This window comes from Sinocyclocheilus grahami, unplaced genomic scaffold (genome assembly GCF_001515645.1).
Source record: "Sinocyclocheilus grahami isolate Dianchi unplaced genomic scaffold, SAMN03320097.WGS_v1.1 scaffold234.1, whole genome shotgun sequence".
NCBI lineage: Eukaryota > Metazoa > Chordata > Actinopteri > Cypriniformes > Cyprinidae > Sinocyclocheilus > Sinocyclocheilus grahami.
The window spans coordinates 1,461,168-1,481,027 of record NW_015505413.1 but is presented as its reverse complement, the minus strand read 5'-3'; the positions used below and the strand labels follow the sequence as shown (position 1 = coordinate 1,481,027).

The 19,860-nt window shown below is 35.2% G+C and overlaps 1 protein-coding gene across 1 annotated transcript in view; it reads left to right on the top strand.

Moving 5' to 3' along the window:
* Positions 1–19,860, top strand: part of LOC107597675 (anaphase-promoting complex subunit 1-like) — an 81,768-nt gene that overhangs the window by 1,367 nt on the left and 60,541 nt on the right. The window contains 10 exon segments of the mRNA XM_016288840.1: positions 30–239; positions 345–440; positions 570–660; positions 4,267–4,404; positions 5,741–5,881; positions 10,270–10,330; positions 15,818–16,005; positions 17,411–17,485; positions 18,824–18,910; positions 18,912–19,090. Of these exon segments, the coding sequence (XP_016144326.1) occupies positions 30–239; positions 345–440; positions 570–660; positions 4,267–4,404; positions 5,741–5,881; positions 10,270–10,330; positions 15,818–16,005; positions 17,411–17,485; positions 18,824–18,910; positions 18,912–19,090 (1,266 nt within the window).

Below are 19,860 nucleotides of genomic sequence, written 5' to 3'. Positions count from 1 at the left end.
TTGGTTTCTCTTTAACTTGCCTTACTAAATCGGGCTGACTCGCCTGGCATCGCAGCGCCCTCTTTCTCCGGAGCTCAGCGCTTCAACATGTCCTGCCACACGCCGTCCCCACGAGGCCAGAGCATCCTGGCCTCACCCAACAGCACACTGAACGAAACAGCCCTGCTGGCTGAGATGGAGCCAATTCTACCAGACCTCTGCATTGAGCAGCTGTGGACAGAAACCAGTGCTATCTCCAGGTGCACTGAGCCTCATGAGTTTCGATATCCTGTGTTTATGAGCCGAGAGCATGAAGTTACTGTTGATGTTTGTCGTGAAATCAGTGTTGTGTCTGTTTTGTGCAGGGAGAAAGGCTGCCAGGCCGCTAAAGTCTTCATCACCTCTGACCTGTGTGAGAACAGGTACCTGTGCTTCCTGGTCGAGTCCCACCAGCAGCTCAGGTGAATGTGTGGCTTATTATTTTGTAGTTTCACTTCTACATTAATAGGATAGATCACTTTGCTTTTTTAGTATTTAACTACTTTAAAGCTCTAGCACTTAGTCGCATCTCTTTTGTGTGCTGTTTGCAGGTGTGTAAAATTCCTTGAGAGCAATGAAACATCTCAACTGATATTTGCATCAGTGACTGTTATCACTGCAAAAGATGCTGCCCCTCTTGAGGTGAGTTTTTGAATTTGTCAAATATATCTTTGTGGGAGGAAACATGCAAACCATTTTGTCACCGTGATGCGTCTTGAATGTTGCAAAGTAATTGTTTTTCTATTTTATCTTTACTGTTGTTAAAGTCGCGATAAACTGAAGTAGTGACAGGTCTTTTCTTCGGCATTGTGATGTACATCAGAGTGAAACAGATTATTGAAAAGAAGATAAATGTAAGGTGCAGAATGTTAGGCTTGCCGCGATAGACGGTGCAGACGGTGATACTGGTGTTAAGCCGCAACACTGGTTACGTCACTTGCCCACCGTGGCACCGACCCCCACTGTCGTTTAGATTTTTTATAGTAATAGAAATCATTTAGTTCAGTAAAAGAACAGACACTACAATTAAAAACTGAACGCGGCTGCTCAATGCAGAGTGCCAAAAGATAGTCGCATCACAGATCAGATTTCATTTCTCCAGTGAGGAGAGCTGACTGACAAGAAGAGTGAGGTGAGTCAAACAAGACGATGGCGGGTGATTTAGTTTCGACACGAAATGCAAAAGTGCCTGTTGACTTTTGCCGTTTACCTAAGGTGATTTTGGAAGTTTTTTTCAAACGTTCATTTCTTATTTATTAATTGGTTCCACAGTGTTTGCTGTTTTTTACTTTATTTAAACTTTGTGTCATTTATTTATTTTATTTGACATCAAGGTGTATGCCGTGCCTCCAAGCTTTCTTATTCGTTTTGCTAATAAACATTCTACGTTTCTTATTTATTTGGTTATATATTATACATGTTTACTCATTTGCAGTTTTATATACCCATTTAAAATTTATGTAAGTTATTTGTTATTTTATATTAGGCATAGCCTGCCCTTTAGCATGGTGTATTTTTATTCGTTGTGTTAATAAAAGTTCTATGTTTTATATTAGGGGTGCTCCGATCAGGATTTTTGAGGCTGATCACAGAAAGCAGTATCTGCCGATACGATCACCGATACCGATCTTTTTAAATCCTTCTTTTTATCACGTATAATTATTTATAGTGATGATCCAATCAAGATTTTTAGAGATTTATTCAGGGCTTGAGTTTCATTTTAAAATTATTTATCTCACCTAAATGTTTGATCATGCACTGTATTTTTGTTTTGACAATCGTGCAATTGTTGCACAATAGCTTACACACAACACAAGCCTGATTTCATGAGCTGTATGTGAAGGCAGTGTTACACCAGGTTCACACATACTCCGTTTGCAGTGCGTAAGCAGCACTGACTTTCATTGTTCTTTCACACAGGAGTCTGCAACTGATCCGTGGCTGTTTACTACAAACACAACATTAATCCATTATTTTGATTTCAAATCCAAACATTGTTACTTAAAATGCTTTTTCAGCATTGCGATTTTTTTTACATAGTACAGTATAATACAATCTTTCACAGACATGTTTAAACGCAATAAATATAAGAAACACATTATTCAATGCTTTTTACTTTTGCATTTAGGCCTACTTCTGTAGCACCAGTGCTATGTGCAAAAAAAGTTAACGTACAGCCCTGTAAAAGTGCTCTTTTCCTTTAAACCTACCCAAAAAGCCATAGCCTATTTTGTTGACTGTGAAACACAGGAGACTTTAATTATATGCATTTATGGTGTAATTACTAAATTTTTGTGTCATTCCATGTTCATATTTACCGCAAACAATGTGCTGTTACTTTAATTTAGGGCTTGCAGTGCAGCAAAAATAGTCTCTGTGCTGAAACGATCTCTGCACTGCTGCAGACGCACCGCTCCTGGAACACTCTGCCGGACCGCAACCGTCTGCTACCTATTAAACTTTATGTAAGTTATTTGTTATTTTATATTAGGCATAGCCTGCCCTATAGCATGGTGTATTTTTATTTGTTTTGTTAATAAATGTTCTATGTTTTATATATACGTGAGTTTGACGTTGTATTTTGTTGTTGCATTCAAGCAATTGACGCCGAATTGCCGCTATTTGAAAGTGAAAGTAAAATGCGCACGCCGCTTTTGCAAGCTATTTAAAAGCGAGGAAAAGAGGGAACGCCCCTGCCCCCACGGTGATACCAGTGTTATCGGTGTTGTCACACGCCGATTAACCGGTGGGAAAATTTCCTCACCGTCACAACCTTAGCAGATTTGGTTCTATGCTTCGGCTGTTGACTGAATTTTAAGATACGAACATTGCTATATCTGTCACAATCATTGTAATACAGTATGTATATAAATTAATGACAAAACTACAAGCCTTTATTTTGTATAAAAGAACACCATTGACTATGTTTGTGTACTAACATTTTTTAAATATTTTTTTACTCTGAAATGCAATTCATAAACTTTAGTGACGATGCAACACTGCCTCGATTGTGCAAGTGACAATTCCTGTGTCAACTGTGCAGCTTGCAGCTCGCATGTAGTGCAGACGATGTGATTTAAAGCCATTTGCGCATTTTGAGAGGGAAAGAGAGAGCGCGCGGTGATTCACTCACATTTGTGAAATTATGTCTCACAGAAAGTTTTCAAATTACAAGGCATCTGTGCAGTACAATTTGCACTCAAAGCCTAGTGCTGAATCTAATACATCATCTCATTCCATCATGTTCCCCACCAATCACTAGAGATTTGAAAATTGGTTCCAGGTGAGTCACTCATATATGGATGAGAGACTGTCATTAGTGCTGGAGAGAATGCAGGGATTCTTTACAGGCGCACAGGATATCTGTTTATACTGTTAGATTCATATAATTTATTAATGTCATAAGATGGTACTTACAGATGTATGCATGATTGATGCATAAAAAGCCCCTTTCTCTGCAGTACTGATGATGCTGTGTGTTTCAGATGTGGGTGACTCACCTCAAACCAATTTTCTAGTTCTAATTCTCTAGGGATTGGTTGAAAATATGATTGATCAACGTGACCTATCCCACAGAATACAAAGGCTGCATCCCAACGCTATCCAATATTATTTGTCGTATATAGTATGTTATTTGTCATATATAATATAAAAATAGTGATTTTTAATAAAGTAGCCTTTCCCAATTTCTCATTTCAGGCATTCTTAGCTGTCAAATCAAATAAATCAAGTAAATTGTGTATATAACCATGTATGTATATGTCTGCATATGTGTGTGTATATTAATTATATAAAAAATAATTTAATAATAATACCTTTACTAAGTATTATTAGTGAAATTAATGTATTTAAATGTGTATTTATATTTAGTAATACTAACACTAATATATATATATATATATATATATATAAATAAATCAGTTATATAACAATAATAATAGTAATAAAAATAATAGTTTTAATTTTATTATTATTACTCTTCTATTCTTCTTCTATTCAGTCTTATTCTGGATCCTATTTGGGTTTAAAATCTTTCAGCGAATGCTAACACACTAATATAAATAGGCTAACAGTGTGTAGTATCAAGAAACACTTTTATCCTGTAGTGGCATGTGGTAGCCCAATACTTTACATACATAAAAATAATTATTTTTCCCATCACCTTCAAAGTGATTCAGCTTTAAGCCTTTGGTAACACAAAACCATCATGTTTTAAGCTAGTAGTAATCATGAATGTTTTGCTTCCAGGTCAGCAAAGTGTTTGTCCCTGGCCTTTTGTCTCCTACCTTCAGTGTGCAAAACCACCAGCCGCAGTTAAGCACCCCTCTGGAGAACATCAGCACCCCCGCAAGGGCCACGGTTCAGCATATGAGCCGACTGGAGGAGGTACTATAATGTGCTTATTGCGGGATCGTGTGCGTTTTATTGTAGCCGATTAATGAAACACTAATTGAGTCATATATGTAAGACAAGACAGCGTTCTTCACGAGGATTCTTGATATTGTGTCCTAATGCTAATGGCCATCCTCTTTGTTCCTACAAATGGATCGATATCAGTATTAAATCACAGTAATATGGCCAGCTCCATTATTTTTCTTCTTAAACAACAAAAACAACTGGGCTCTCGACTGGTTTGATAATCTAATTGTGTGAAACAGAGGTCAAGTAGTCCATATAAGTGATAGTATGCTTAATAAATTATTAATCGTATCCCATATGAGTGTATTTATGGATATTGTGTTAGAAGAGAAGTGCTTTTAGAGCCACCATTTAACATGAAGTATTGCACTATTGATAAAAGCTTCTCTAGTCCCTGCAAATGTCTCCTAAACCACAAACAGAATTTTATTCACTACAGAACTCCATTAAGGGCAGATTATGTATTTGTGTGGACAAACACATTTCAATCACAGTTTGTTCCTTTTTTATGATGGTTATTTACTACCAGTAACGGTTAAGAGAGCTGCAAATATCTTTATAAACAATATTTTTTAAGCTTTCCATGCCTTTCGGCCAGAGAACTGGTCCCCTGACTGAGCCTGGTTTCTTCCAATTTTTGTTTTTCTCCATTTCTGTGACCTTATGGAGTTTGGGCTACTTGCCACTGTTGCCTTTATCTTGCTTAGTTGGGGATTAAAAGACACTTAAAGGAATAGTTCACCCAGAAATGAAAATTTACTTATTCTCAGGCCATCCAAGATGTAGATTAGTTTGTTTCTTCATCAGAACAGATTTGTGGAAATGTGGCATTATCTCACTTTTTTACCAGTGGATGCTCTGCAGTGAATGGGTGCCGTCAGAATGAGAGTCCAAACAGCAGATAAAAACATCACAGTAATCCACACCATGCCAGTCCATAAGTTAATGTCTTGTGAAGTGAACAGCTTTGTGTGTGTATGGATGAAATAAATCCATCAAGACATTTTTAACTTCCAATTGTTGCTTCTGGCTAACATACAAGTGTACACCCATAATATTGCCACCCCATAAGAAATATGTGGGTGTATTTTGAAATGAGAGTTTTTTTCACTGGAGGAAGCATGATTATGGATTAACTTTACCTGGATCTGTTTTGTACAAACATGCAGCTTTTTGATTCACAAGACATTAATTGATGGACTGGTGTCTTGTGGATTATTGTGAGAACACCTTGCATCACCATGCAGTAGTGTTGTGTTTTTGTGTTTTGTCATATCTGTTCATGGTATACTCCTGCTGTCAGGTTGGCATGCCGTCTCCTGTGTTGGAGGTGCGCAGCGCGACGCAGCACCACGAGTCGTCCTGGCTGGAAGACTCTTCATTCCAGCAGGCTGCACCTCATATCCACACCCTCCGAGACCCCGTCAGCAACAGAGTCACGCTGGTCAGTGCAACTCATCACCTCTAACCACCTCTCAGCATACAGTTCATTGATGTTCTAGTGTCATTAAGATGCTTGATATGTTTATCAGTGATTACAATTCTGCGGATCATAGAAATCATGGAAATGCTCTTTTAGAGATGAGGAAGAGGGCTATACAAACAAGATGCACTGATACTGATGGCTGATTATTTTTATGAATGGATGATAACTGATGATGGCTGGTATTAAGCTAAATTTATTTATTATTTAAAAAAATATTCTTCATAAAGCTGCAGTCTAAAATAATTTAATGCATGCATGCTTCTAAGTAAAACCAGACATTTTAAACCTTAGTCACATAAAAACTGAAGTAGCAACATCATTTTGATTTAAACATTATCAAGTCACAAAAAAATGCACAGATGAATTATTCACAATAAGATCTATGAGTATTTACAGAATAGATAAAGTACATTTAAATTTCGTCTTAACAGACTGACACTTTAGTACTTTTGAAAACTTTATATTTAAGAAAATCAGATCTGATATTATCAATTTCCAGTATTAGCTGATTTCCGACCAATCCTGATGAATATGAATTATATATTGACTGACACTGATATAATTACCAATATATTTAGGATCTCTACTATACAGTGTGCAGTATAGTTGTTTAGACACTTTTTTACCATCTTAGTTACAATTTATGTACACTGTAAAAAAATTATCATTAAAAATTCCTAATTTTAACTGTAAAAGACTAAAACTACTACAATAGAAACCTTACTATAGTAGTTCCCTTACTGTATATGGTGAAAAACTGTAAAATATGTAATGAGACGTTTTATGTAGTGTTACAGTATATGCTATTAAATGTAATACTAAATGAAAATTATACTATTAAGTTTTGTAAGTGAAAAAGAACAACTCCTCTACACATGAAAAAACAGTTTCCCAGAATTGTCTGTGACACTTTACATTTGATGGTTTTTCATGGAAATAACAGTGTTTCTTAGTTGTTGTTTTTTATTATCTTAAGTAATATTTAGTTATCTTAAGTTGTAAAATTAATATTTATTGCATTATTTTGTGTTTGAGTGTAGAGATGAACGATATTATCGGACCAATATCGAAATCGGCCGATAATGGCTTTAAATGTAAATATCGGCATCGGGCCTGATATGAAAAATTATGCCGATATGTCTTGCCGATAAGAGGAATACATTAACTCACATGTGCTCAGGGTGTCACATCAGCAGTGTGGCTCATTCTTGATGCAAAGTTTTGCCTGAATGATGATTAGATTCACTGTTTTGGATCGCTGCATTTAAACTGGGAATATGCAAGTACAGAATTATGTGTTTCGGTGTATGATAGAGTAAACGGTAATAGCACGTGCAGCGGCAGCCTCCCCCGGTTCCTAATGCCCGCTCAGTAAGGAGTTTTAATTCCGTAGGGGGCGCTGTTGGCCTACTTATAATAAAATGAAAAGCAAAATACACATATAATATTTAGACTGTGTTTCAGTAATTGATGCCATAAAATCATGAGTACGTTTTGATTTAATGTTCAGAAGCTATAGCTTACATGAACAACAACAACAAAAAACCCCACACAAACATGTCACTTAAATAATTTTATATTTACTGATTTATTCATTAATGTGTAATATGTTATATTTTGAAACAAATGAGCTCTAAAAGAATTTTCAGAATTTGTACAACTCTTGCTTTAGACGATTTACAAATGATAAATCTTAAAATAAAATGTTAAGGTTACCACTGCATCTTTCTGAAGAAAAAATAACAATAAATGCAGCAATTGAATATAGTTTAGTTATTTTAAAATCTTCAATGTACTGTCGTTATAAAAGAACTGCATTGTTGTTTATTTAATTCTAACAAATATGTTCTTGTTAAAAACTAACCAAAATTAAAAATAGTTTGTTTTTAATTTCTGCACAGGAGAGACTTGGTGTTTTTTCCAAACAAAAGGAAATATATTGGTATCAGCATCAGTTATCGGCCAAAATGAGTTGAAAAATATCGGCATATTGGCAAAAATCTAATATCGTGCATCCCTATTTGAGTGCATTACGTTCGTCATGTGGTTTTCTCATTACCACCTGTGTTTTTTGGTGTTTGTCAGTGTATTATAAATGTACAAAACAGATTTTAATACTTCAGCAGGTTAGTATATTATCTTATCATTATATACATCAAATGTTGCTAAAATGTTGCTGCAGTTTTTTTTATGGTCAAGTTTTGGCAACCACAGCTGCCTTTTTTTCATAGTTTTTTTCATAGACATTTTATTCACTGATAACAAATGAGGTGAACCATTTGTTCATTGAATATCTGTCAGTATACAGGGCTCCAGACTGCGACCAAATTGCCGGTGCGACTAATTTTTGTGAGCGGTCGCACTGGCGCGACCACCGTGTTGTAAGCGCTACCATTTCTTTTGCATTTGAGAAACATCAAACGGCAAACGAAATTAAAGCGAAATTAAACCTCGCCATGTTTCAGCTGCTCAGCGCGGACCGTTTATCAGCTCGGACCGCAACGCTAAACAAATTTGTCTGAGCTCAGAACAGCTTTACTCGGCAGCCAAAGTTTTTTTAGCGACACTGTTACTGCACAGATGCAACAATGCTGCGAGATCCAGTGAGAAGCGTTTGAATTCGCCGCACAATGATAAGGTTGCTGCGAGATCTAGTGAGAATCATTCAAATTCTGCACAGAATTCTCTGTTATAAACAGTGCTGACATACATCAGGAAACCAGAAGCGGTAACGCTAACTGTAACCATGGTGTTGGGGTAGAAATAGTCGAATGCATTACATCATTCATTTCAGGGTTTGTACAACCTTTTGAGAGAGAAATTCAAGCACTTTTCAATGACTTTCAAGCATTTCACACAACTATTTCCAGCACTTTAAAGCTCTAAAATGATCCAGTTTGAATGTTATTTTTAATGGGATGACCAAAATATACTTTGTGGTAAACAAACACTTATGTAAAATGTAAATAATACATCAAATCACAATTATAACCAGTAGACAGCAGCAGAGGAGCACTTATTGGCTTATTAGCCATTCATTTCTACTTTTTCTCTATATTTTGAAATGATAAAATCACTATTATAAAATATCAAATCATCAAGAAATCAGATTTTGTCAGAATTCTACACTTTTTTGTGTATGAAGAAAAGTCACAAAGTGCCTTGAAAAACAAATTTTTCTTCAATTTGCTACTAAATCACACATAATCACTGAAGTTGGTCAGTTCCATATACTAGAAGAATAATGGTACATTTAATAAGAGTGGAATATATAAGTTTTCTATATAAAAATTATATTTTGCACCTGTTACTGTTGTTAATAAAAGTAAATTTTGTATGCATCTTAACTCAAGCTTAGTACTGTCAAATCTGTACAAACAATAAACAAAAGAAAAATAAACAAGAAATGAACATGTAATATTATTAGTAACTGCACTTATTAATGCAAAACAATAGTAATTTTATGATTAAATTATCTATATTTTAATACTCCCGCACACCACCCATAGCGCTACCAAATCTGCTCCTGGCGCCACCATCTGTAACTTAGTGGCGCTGGTGCCACTGCTCTCAAATGTTAGTCTGGAGCCCTGGTATATTTTGGAAGAATTAGTCTTTTGTTAGTCAGCCAAGTGGGCTCGGTTTTTCGTCCAATGCCAGTAGATCTCAAAATGGCCACATATAATTCAGATGAATCCACCTGGTTCACTTGATATATCACTGTCTGGACATACAGCTGCTTTCTAAATGCATTTTCAAAATGTCAAACAGGGTCAAGATGCTTGCGTTTGCGTTTGTGCTGACTTCTGCTGCTAAAGGCAGGAGCCGGTAATTGCTTTTGTCGTACAGTGCACGGCTGTAATTGAGGGCTGCCACAGTAACAGGACATGACCGACATGGTGTAGCGGCTCAGACATGTGCACCAGGAGCCCGTCACTGTTTCGACAATACTCAATAATGTCTGGTCCCCTGCAGTCAGCCCCTCTGCGTTGTCATTTCCCACTGAACGACATGTCCTACCAGAAGAAATCCCCTCGCAGGCCTGTCAAAGCAATCTCGCCACAACCAACATATGTGGGATGATATGCTTCTGAGACAGGCTTTTAAAAATAGCCAGCGTCTAAGGTTGGTTTTGTCGAATGCCTGCTGGAATTTTGCTGCATGCAATTGTTCTTTTGTTTTCAGTTTATTTCAGCAAAGGGAGCAACAATAGCTGGATGCTTTTGACAGAATTCGAGTAGATATAAATAGCAACGTGACGCCTGTTGGTTCGGACTCTTTTTTTGATGGAGCAGCTAATTAAGGATGTGGCGCTAATATCCGACTCTCACTTTTCTTTTGTTCAGGAGTTGAGCTCCGGTTCCATGTTAAGAATCACCATTCCCAAGGTGGCCACTTCAGAGCTGGGTAAGAGAAAACAGTCGCATAAATACAGTCCAACCGCGTGATGCATCACTTCCAATGCAGCACAGAGCTGAGTCACAAGCTGTTTGTGAGTTTGGAAAGCTGGTCAAAACACTAATTTCATAAATTTTTTGTTTTAGTCTTTTCATGAAAATATCCTCTACATATAGTCACTATTTTGGTTTTGTATGTTAACATTGGTTAACAGGATATACTGCTACAGCAATTTTTAATCTTAATGTTAATTTTTATTATTACTAATACATTTCAAAACAATAAACCAGTAAATAACATCATTACATTTTAAACCACTAAATAAATATAAGCATAATGTCAGTAGTCAATTAATTGTAGTTAATGCACTTTGAGCTAAAATGAACAATCAATAAATAATTGTATTTATTTTAAGTAACATTTAACAATGATGCTTTAAAAAGATACTGCTCATTGTCAGTTTATGTAAGCTAATGCATTATCTAACATTAGAGTATTTTGAATGTCAGATTACTTCATTTTAAACTATTATTGGATTATTATTTTCTATAAAAAATGTGTTAGTGCGTTATTGCAATATAATGTTTTCGTCAATGGTATAATAAAGGGGTATTAAATTTAAATGAAAAGGAATTTAAAATTTTAAAGGAATAGTTCACCCCAAAATTAAAATTTGCCTCAGTCTCAGGCCATCCATGATGCAGATGTGTTTGTTTCTTCATCAGATTTGGAGAAGTGCAGCATTCCATCAATTGCTCACCAGTGGATGCTCTGCAGTGAATGGGTGCCATCAGAATGAGAGTCCAAACAGCTGATAAAAACATCACAATAATCCACAAGTAATCCTCACCACTCCAGTCCATCAGTTAATGTCTTGTGAAGTGAAAAGCTGCATGTTTGTAAGAAACAAATCCATCATTAAGACATTTTGACTTTAAACCATCATTTTTGGCCAGTATAGGAGTACGTTATACCATTTGACCTTTTCTAATGTGTTTACTATTAATATTCCAGGAAGTGTTGATGATACATGCTTTGGGTCTGTTTATGTCATTAGAGCTGTTTGCTATTACTTTTGCTATTGATTTGTACCATTTCAATTTTTACCACCGAGCACCCAGAGCATGCTAGCATCATAACGATGACATCTGAACGGACAAACACTGGTCGCATCCCAACTGTGGGTGCAGATTTCCCTGTGGCGGATTTGTTTAGCTTTTCTTGGCCTTTAGTTTTGAACTGATTGCGTGCGACATCTGCCCATCCGGCATTCTTTACAATTTTCTCAATTAATGCCAGCTTCCTGTTAATAAGTGCTTTCGTTTGAAAGTGGTGGGCTTTGTACTGCTAATAAAGTGGCATTTTATTCAGCTCCATCCTGACCTTTCTGTGTTTGTTTGCTAATTAAGCTTCAGGCAGAATCATTGAGAGTGTGGTGGTGTGACGCTGAACGATAACAGATAAAATAAAAGAAGTAGAAAATGCCATTTTAGATATCCTGACTCACATTTAGTTGTGGACAAAAGCTGCTTTTACACTTTTTTTTACTGGTGTTATGCTCTATTCAGTGAAGATTTCATACTCTAAATGTAGTTACAGTACTCTATTGTTGAATGTGGTTGCTGATATTTACTCTGATTTCTCTAGAACTAGTGAGAAAGCAGGATGAATGAATTCTTTAGCATTTTATGAGGCAAATATATGAAATTGCAAAGTAGCTCTGAAATGCATCACTGAACTCCGAGATGTGACTTGTGTCTCTCCTCAACAAGCTGTACGATTTCAGGAATTGTTCATGTCCGTAGCAAAAGCATGTGGGATATAACATGCTGAATTTTAATACTTTGGAATAGGGGTTTGTTTAAATTACTAAACCAAACTATAATATTAATATTCATGCATGTCTTGGTGAAACACCCCAGAGCTGCTTCCGTTTACAACAGTGAACGCAAGCTACATTAAAGTGATTATTACGTTTTGAATATGGATATTTTTCTTACAAAAACGCATCGATTCGCTATACAGGAGGCCTTTTTTAACCCCCCGGAGCCGTGTGAGGCACTTTTTTTTTTAATGATTGGACGCTTTTTATTTAACTTCTTTTGACTGAAGCACTGCAACACCCGCTGACTGCAATGATAGAGCTTGGAATAGCCAGGACAATTTTTAATATAACTCTGACTGGATTCGTCTGAAAGAAGAAAGTCATATACACTTAGGATGCCTTGAAGGTGAAATATGGAAGCCCGCTTAAAAAAAGGTATCTATTCTGAAGTCATTTCTGACTTCGTGCATTCAGGGTATATTTTTCTCTCTCACAATTTTTAATTATCTCACATTTCTGACTTTTTATTATCAGAATTGCAAGGTTGTATCTTTTTTGTAATTGTCTATTTACAATTCCTACTTTATCTCTAGCAATTCCAAGTAGGCATCTTGCAAATCTGAATTTTTGCTCAGATTTCTGAGTTAACAGAAGATTCACTTTGTGAAAGTAATACTGTATATGATTTTGTGCATTAAAGGGGTCATATGATGCGTTTTCAAGTTTTCCTTTCTCTTTGGAGTGTTACAAGCTGATTGTGCATAGATAAGATCCCTGAAGTTGCAAAGACTAAAGTCTCAAAACCAAAGAGATATTCTTTATCAAAGTTAAGACTCTGCCACGCCCCCCTAAAACGGCTCGTTCTAACACGCCCCCACATATCTACCTCACTATGTGGAAATATTTGCATAATGCCGCCCAAATGTGCACGCAAAGAAAGAAGGCGTGGTTTCAGTAACCGCAGTTAGTGTTGAAGCAGCATGTCAGGGAGACGCTGTGTGTTTCTAGGCGAAAGCAAAAGCACTTTATTTGGCCTTCCAGAAGTAGATGCATTTAGGAATCTTTAAGATCACTTACAACAGAACAGCAATGCATTTTATGGACGACCGTTTCGTGAACCTAGGAGAGGAGGTCATTCTGACTTTGCTATGACAATCTGGCGCTTCTGAATCAGCTACTGTTTTGTTATTAGTTTAAGTATTTGCTATTGACTGTTCAAATGCGGAGTTTTGCGCATCGTGTGTGTGTGTGAGGGAGAGAGAGCGCGAGAGAGAGACCAGCTTCATCACTGTGTCTGTCACGTGACTCTGTTCCCCTTTCGGGCTTGAACTGATGGTAAAACTAATGACATTATTTACTGTCTTTACATTTATTTTGAAAGATGAAGCTCACGATTATGGTAAGGGGCGTTACATTTCCGACGAGTGCTTGCGGTGTTTGGCCAATCACAATGCACTGGGTCAGCTGGCCAATCAGAGCAGACTGCGCTTGTCGGAAGGAGGGACTTTGTAGAAAACTAAGTGTTTGAGAGAGGCGGGGCATAGAGGACCTACAATAATGTACAGTATTTGAAAAAGAATGTGTTTTTTGAACATTAAAGCATGTCAACATATTCTGTTACACTAAATACACAAAATAATGATCTTTAAAAAAGCATCATATGACCCCTTTAATATGTATACAAAATAGAGTGTACCAAAACATTTTTTGAATGAAAAATGCATTTTTGGGATGGTCCACAAAACTAGGCGTCCCTTAAAAGAGATATTCATTTAGAGAAAAAAAAGTCAGAATTGGGAGATGCAAACTGAAAATTGCAAGACAAACTCAACTGTGAGACAAAGTCAGAATTGTATATTATTAACTCAATTCTGAGGGAGTCTGAATTGGGAGATTTTAACTCAAAATGTCAAAATATAAACTCAGAATAGTGAGAAATGAAGTCTAACTTGTATGTTACAAACTTACAATTCTGAGAAAGTCTGAAATATCAAAATTGTGAGATATAAACTCAGAATTGTGAGAAATAAAGACAGAATTGTCTATTATAAATTCACAATTCTGAGAAAAAAGTCTGTATTGTGGCATATAAACTCATAATTGTGAGAAATAGTTGCCATCTTTTTTGATTTTGTAGATGAAACGGGCTTTCACACTTGATCATGTTGAACACTGAATATCAGATCACTAAATAAAAACGCTATTTCCCATTATTTATTTTGCCTTTGTGTTTTTAACATATTTAAGTTTCAGATTTTTTTTCAAGTTTAGAAATTATGGGTACATAAAAAGGCTTTTGCTCAACAAACAACATAAAGGTTCAAAAAGTCCTACACTTTCTCTGCTTCATTTCGTCTTGCTGCAGAAATCCAATCCAATCAAACCAAACCAAACCAAACCCCATGCATCCCTCCACCCTCAGATCTCAACATCCTCTTCCTCTCTGTATCAGGTCTTGTAGCCCCCGTGTCACGCAGTCAAACACTTTGGCAAACAGTCATCAGTAAACCCGTCCCTCCGATCTCCACCCCCTCGCTCAGATGTGCGTTCCAGCTCCGGCTGTGTCCTTTGAAGTGGCGGCCCCCTCCGTGTGCACTCTTCTATAGGATCATCTCCGCGTACAACCTTCATCTCCATTATCTTCACCTACACTTTTATTTTTCATCTACACACGTGGGGGTGGGAGATACGAGCTAAAAATGATGTTATGTTTAATGTTAATCTAATAATATGGTATTAATTCATCAGAGATCAGTGGTGACAGCTGAGTAAATAACATGTATTAGTGGGGTTTGCTAAGGCATGCATCATTATTATGATTGCTTATGCTTGAGTTTAGCAATTTGAACAAGTATTAAACTTCGGCATGTTTTTATGAATGTAATGTGATTTTGTGGTTCACTATGAATATGAAAGGAAATGTACCAAAATGCTTCTTGAACGAAATAACTCATTTTGTGATACAGACAGATCATTTTAACCACAAAATTAGGTGCCCCTCAAAATAATTCAAAAGTCTGTACTTAATTCAAAACTGTGAGATTTAAAAAATGGTCAGAGTTCTATATTATAAACTAACAATTCTGAGGAAAAAAGTCTGAACTGCGAGATCACAGCTCAAAATTGTGGGATATTAATTTGAAATCGCAACAAATAAATTCAGAATTGTGAGCTTTTAACTCAAAATTATGAGATTTTATCTCGAAATTGTGAGATACAAACTGGAAATTGCAAGAAATAATGTCAGAATTGTGTATTATAAACTCAGAACTCAAAAGGTCTGAATTGCAAGAACTGACAAAAAGGTCTGAATTGCAAGTTTACTCAAAATTGTGAGATATTGCAAGAAATAAATTCAGATTTGAGATATTTTTAACTTAAAACGTTGAGATTTTAACTTGAAATTGTGAGAAATGAAGTCAGAATTTTGTATTATGAACTCAAAATTGAAAAAAAAAAAAATTCTGAATTGTGATACATAAATATTTGCATGCATGATTCCATTGATGTTTGACTGGTGAATGATAAAATGAGTTAAACATTTCACATAGACTCACAAGGCGGCATTCAAGCCTTATCTAGAGACCAAAATGTTACAGAAAGTGCTCACTCCTTACCATTGTTTTAGCGACTTCTATTATTAACGCCAAATCTTTCTTTTACTCCCACAGTCAAGCGTTTCCTGCAGGCCATCAGGTTTATTTTACCCAAGGACACTGCCATGAAAGTGCTGGTCAAGTGGTACAACAGTTACAACGCCCCTGGAGGTCCCAGCATGCACCTGGAGTGGAACCTGTTTGTTACATGCCTAATGACAATGATGGGTTACAACACGGAACGACTGACGTGGACACGCAATGTGAGTGTCTCTTTGTGTTGGGTATCCTTGAGCCTGTGCTAGCTCACTAGGATTGATCAAGCATTTAACTGAATTAAAACTTGAAAAAAAAGTTTTAAATGTCAGGTAAGCACAGAAAACAATTTACTTCAAAATTACTTAAATTGCAATTATTTACATTTACATTTTGTCATTTAGCAGACGCTTTTATCCAAAGCGACTTCCAAATGAGGACAATGGAAGCAATCAAAATCCACAAAAGAGCAATGATATGCAAGTGCTATAACACGTCTCAGTTAGCTTAACACAGTAGACGTAGCAAGTTTAAAAAAAAAAAGTTTTATAATATAATAAATAAAAAGAAAACGGATAGAATAGAGCAAGTTAGTGTTAGAGGTCTTTTTTGCTTTTGTTAATTGTATAATAAATGAAAACAGATAGAATACAAAAAGATTAGAAAGCAAGTGTTAGTTTTTTTTTTTAGAATAGAATTAGAATAGAGAGTGCTAGAGTTAGTTATTAATCAATTATTGATACAGCTATATATTTCCCAGTAGAATTAATTTCTGACTTGTTTGTTTTGTAGATCTTATTTGCCTGCATACGTTTTTTAAATAAATAAATCCTTATTTTTCTGTATATATTTAAATCTTTATTTTTATTTACATATTAAAATAAATTATTGAAATATTGATCTCAAATAAAGTCAGAATTATGTGTTATAATATACTCTATAACTACACATTAAAACTTTTTTCTACAAATTAAATTGTAATTATTGATATAATACTTATTTGCCCAGTACAATTCCTTTTTGATTAAAATTATTATTTTTTTTGGTCATTTTAATTGCATGATTTTTAATATAATTTAGTTTAATAAATCAGTGAAATTAAATCTTTATTTATTTATCAAAACAAGTCTTCATTGAAACAAAATATTATTTATTTAGAAAAAAAGAAACTTTAAAACAAAACACTATATTAAAACATTAACATTAAAACAAAACACTATATTATACATAATTGTTTTAAAATCAATTAGATCAATTTAATACACATTAAAACTTTTTTCTACAAATTAAATTTTTCTAACCATATTTGCCCAGTACAATTAATTTCTGATTTAAAATATTTTGTTGTGATTTTATTTAAATCAGAAATGTTGTAGATCTTATTTGCTTGCATATGTTATATAGTATAGTTTAATAAATCAGTGAAAAGGTACATCTTTATTTTTATTTATTTATACAAACAAAAATACTTTATTAAAACAACACTATTAATTTTGCAAAAAAAATATTATAACAAAACACTGGACAAAATTGTATTATAAGATGGCTTATAGCTGACAGGGAGGTTTGCAGTTAGTGAATGAAGCACTTGTCCGTCTTCATTGATCATTAACACAATTGTCATCTCCACAGCTTCATTTTGAAGTGCCACTCTCTCCAGTAATAGCCCCGAAGAAAGCCCGACCTGCTGACACGGGTTCAGATGAGGTGAGTGTCCCTAGACATGTCAAAGACCCTTGATCATCTAAACTCTCCTGTCATCTGATCATCTGTAGCCTACCAGCCTGAACTGCAGCGTAAAATGTTAACTTGCGTTTGATTTATTACAGAAAACCTAATAAAGCTTACTGTATACACTTCCATTCAAAATTTTAGGGTCAGGAAGTTTTATTTGAAAGAAATGAATACTTTTATTCAGCAAAGTTGCATTAAATTGATCAAAAGTGACAGTAAAGACATTTAAAATGTTACAAAAGATTCAAGTTAACTTTCTATTCATCTTAGAATCCTGAATAAAATGTAACATTGTTTCCACAAAAATATGAAGCAGCGCAACTGTTTTCAACATTGTAATAATAAGAAATTAGGGATGTTCATTTCGGTCAATTTTCCCGACCGACAACCGTTACTTGTTATACGGACATTAACCGTTAACTGATAAGATTAGAATAATAAATTAGTGTTAAATAAAAATAGAACGGATGAGTGTCTGTGACCCATTAAAAATACAAACAATTGTTTTTCACGGGTTTATTTTGACGTGCAAACAGGAGCATGCAGAACAACAGAACCTGGATACACACATCGTCAAATTATCACGCAACCTGCGCCGCTTCTGAGAACAGAGAAAAACTGAATAAAATAACAAATAAAATAAATAGGCATACACTAAATATTTTTCAACTAAATAATTAACATTAAGATGACAAAACGAAGACACACTTCTATGCACCTCAAAGAGTCTTTTTTTTTTTGTTCGTCAGACATAAAAATAAATAGCAGGCCTACCTCAGTGCACAATGCGTCTAGTTTTTATTTTTTTAAAAGTAGCCTAAACTGTCGGTGTGCTGTGCGGATAGTCTGGAGTAGAGCTCTGCGCGGAACTGTTTCGTAACGCCGCTCCCGCTGAATTTCTGACCATTACCGCCCGCTCCCGCTATATATATATATATATATATATATATATATATATATATATATATATAAAAAAATATAATAAATAAAAAAACTTTTAAACTGATAGTATTAATCGTTTTTAAACTTAAAATTATTATAAAATATATATTTTTTTTACTTTCGGTTAACGGTTAAACGGTTAATATGAACATCCCTATAAGAAATGTTACTTTTTACTGTTTTTACTGTATATTTAAGCAAATAAATTCAACCGTGGTGATCTTAAGAGACTTTAAAAGTGTTATATAGTCTTACTGACCCCAAACTTTTGTATAGTAGTGTATATAGTGTATAATTTATGTATAAAAGTCCTTGCTGGGTTCCTGTTGTGGATGTTTATTGATGGCTACATCTGTATGACATCAACAGGATTGGGGATACCTCCGATGCTCCGACTACCATTGGCAGGTTTCCATGCGCCCTGCGGTAGCCGTTCAGGGCCTGGAGCCGGTGTCGCCCCCCCGGTGGAGTGGATAACCACGAGTCTGCTCTGGGTTTAGAGTCGTCTGCCCTGCTCTTTCCACACATCCCGGTGCTCTTCTATGTTCTGCATCTGCTCTATGAAGACCTGAAGCTGGACGAGCTGCAGCGGAGCGGGGCGAGAGCTCTGGTCGGTCTGCTGCAACAGCTGGCCAAGTAATTAGTTATTTTATTTTTTGCCTTTTGTCTACGAATAATAACAAATGCATTAGGTCAGACCTGAACTTGTTTTTACCTCCTGACTAACTCATCAAAACTCCCACTTCACATTGTCAGTGCCGCTTTTCTTTGTGGCGTATCCTAAGTTTGGATGGGGAGATAGCTGTAATGTATTTCATTGTTTAATAAAATGTCAAGTGCATGCTGTCATGTGGATATGAACAAAACAGCAGTGAGAGTTTAATTGGCTGCTGCTTGATGAACCCATGTGGGTTTGAAATTTAAAAGCATTGTATTATAATACAGAAGATCAGATAAGGCTGTAACGGTAATCCTCTGTTGACTCTTCGACTTGTGCGTATTGTTTGTAGGTCAGCATGAGGGCTGGGTAATATATCTCAATATTTTTTAGTCTTTTGATGATATTGGATACATATCTCGATGTATGTATTTGCTCAAAAATTTACTTTTTTCACAGTCAAAAACCATAATTTCAACCAAATAATTCTTGAGTCATGGTGCACAATTTTAACTGTTAGTTTTAGAAATGGCTAAATTGTCACTTTCATGTTATTTATTCATCATTCTATCAATATTATTATATTGTGTGTGTGTATATATGTATATAATGTATATTATTATAAATGTTAAAAAATATAAATGTTTAATTTATATTGTATTTTATATTAGTATGTTACAATATAAATACTATAAATTTTTTATTTTATAACTTATATATATATATATATATATATATATTGAAAAAC